Source organism: Asparagus officinalis, chromosome 1, assembly GCF_001876935.1.
Source record: "Asparagus officinalis chromosome 1, Aspof.V1, whole genome shotgun sequence".
In the NCBI taxonomy this organism is placed as follows: Eukaryota; Viridiplantae; Streptophyta; class Magnoliopsida; order Asparagales; family Asparagaceae; genus Asparagus; species Asparagus officinalis.
Window position 1 is genome coordinate 10546790 of NC_033794.1, and position 2335 is coordinate 10549124.

The window sequence follows — 2335 nt, forward strand, 5'->3', positions numbered from 1 at the left end:
CGAACTAGCTCGTACTTTGGGATGTTAAACTGGAACAGTATGTAGTGACCAGTATCATATGTTGTGCAGGTTGGAGGACCCTATTGGGATGTTCCAGTTGGAAGAAAAGACTCAAAAAAGGCAAGCTTGGAATTAGCAAATGCAGATATACCAACTTCTGATGAAGGCCTCGTTGCTCTCATCACCAAGTTTTCCGAGAAAGGCCTCTCAGTCACAGATATGGTGGCCCTCGCTGGTTTGCAAATTCTGACAACCTTATATATGTTAAAACAAAAGAACTAAGTTAGCTTTTCCTCTCACCTATACATGATGTTAATATTTTCTTGATAATATCATGACCCAAGCGAACATTATCCTCAATCACAGGTGCACACACCATTGGCATGGCTCGGTGCACGAATTTCAAAGCAAGAATTTACAGTGGTGATTTCCAGCAAACATCACATTACAATCCAGCGTCAGCATTATACCTGACTAAGTTGGTATCAACCTGTCCTCTCTCCGGAGGCGACGATAACATAACTCCAATGGACTATATTACGCCTACTCTCTTCGATAATGCGTTCTATGAGTCACTAATTAGAGGAGATGGCCTTTTGAACTCAGACCAAGAGATGTACTCGACTTTCATAGGGTTCGAGTCGACTGATCTTGTGAAAAAATACGCAATTGATCCTATTGCTTTCTTTAAGCAGTTCTCGGATTCAATGGTGAAGTTGGGGAATATCACAAACCCTGAGGGAGGGGAAGTGAGGACTAGCTGCAGATTTGTGAATGCGTGAGAGTACTTTTTTTTTTTGGTTGTGGTAAGAGATGTTTAAGTAAAGGGTTTGTTGGTTACCGTTGTTGTTATATCTTGGGAGAGAAGTTGTTGTTTTGTTTACATGCATACAATGAAATGAATTATATATATTATCCATATCCTGTCTTTGGACATTTAAATTTCAAACCCCATTTGTGAGGAAATCCTGATATACAAACAAATCTATGGTTGCCTCCTAAAAGATTGTACCATTTGTGAGGATTTCTTGATACACAAAACAAATCTATGGATGCCTCCTAAAGGATTGTGTGTACTGTCAGAGTGCTTTCTTTTTGTGGGACAAAAAAGTGGTCCTGTTTGGCAAAGGGTTAAGTGAAAGGTTAGGCAAAGTTAATCCATCGATCTCCTTAGTCTGCCAAACGCAAAATGTTTACACAATGCATAAATTGAGTTAACCCATTATAATTTGCTAAACACAAAAAATAGTAGAAAGGCTTACAGATCCATCTAGATGGGTTAAAAAGAGTTAACCCCACAAAACGAAGGGTTTACGAGTCCACATATTTAGAAAGATTAAGAGATGCTCTTTTATTTATAAAGAAAATGGTCATAATCATTTTTATTTCTCCACACAAACAATGACCACAAGGATTGAAATAAAGTAACCTAACGGATTAGGATTTTTAACCCTCTAGATCAACAAATAGGCTAACTATTTTAACTCTTCTGTTTAACCCTTCCTCCTTGACCCTTCGCCGAAAGGTTAAGGCTTATATATTCAGCTGAAAAAGGAGTGCAAATACAGATAAATTTTAGGTCTAGCCCTACCTTATCCCGCATAAAGTTATGCTAAAGGAGTAATTAGAAAAGAAACCCTAATCTTTTCATCTCGTGGATGTACATGTTAGCATTCAGATGTTTTTAATAGAAAATAGCGTAAAATAAAAATATTGCAGCCTCGATGTGTGTTTCCTTGTTATGGATATTTGATAGAGCCAAAAAATGTACAGAGTACAAACCCATATGTTGAATATCCCGCCAGAAGAGATAAGGAGTTAATCTTCCCATATGTTAGGTACAACTACTTTGGAAATGATCTACATTTGATTATAAAAAAAAATAATAGAACCCTTCATAGTGTTGATATTTAGGCAAACAAACAGCCCCTAAGAGACTTTCATTATTGTTGTGTCTTCAGTATAAAAATCTTTATGCTTCTAATGGATCATAATATATATTTCTCACCGTCTTTCATATCTCATATGTTACCTTATGTTTTTGAGATATTTTGCAATTATACCCTTCATAGTGTTGATATTTTGTGTGTTACATCTTATATGTTAATCTTATGTTTTTGAGATATTTTGCAATTGTATCCTTCATAGTGTCGAAAATTTAGCTAACATGTACATAAATGACATGCAAGGCTGGTTTCATATTCTAGCAAACACAAACCCAGATCTCCAATCTTCACTATCTGCAGTGGTCTAATACACCATCTCAATTGGTCTATTACTTTGTCAGCTATTAACACATTATTCTCAAATGTAAAGTATAACATAAACAAGTAGC

At 36.1% G+C, this 2335-nt stretch overlaps 1 protein-coding gene across 1 annotated transcript in view; it reads left to right on the forward strand.

Moving 5' to 3' along the window:
• The window catches only part of LOC109833921 (peroxidase 11-like), a 2566-nt gene extending 1647 nt beyond the window's left edge, over positions 1 to 919 (forward strand). Inside the window, exons 3-4 of the mRNA XM_020401788.1 lie at positions 70 to 235; positions 367 to 919. Coding sequence (XP_020257377.1) covers positions 70 to 235; positions 367 to 782 — 582 coding nt within the window. The 3' untranslated portion in view covers positions 783 to 919. The remainder of the gene's footprint in view (positions 1 to 69; positions 236 to 366) is intronic.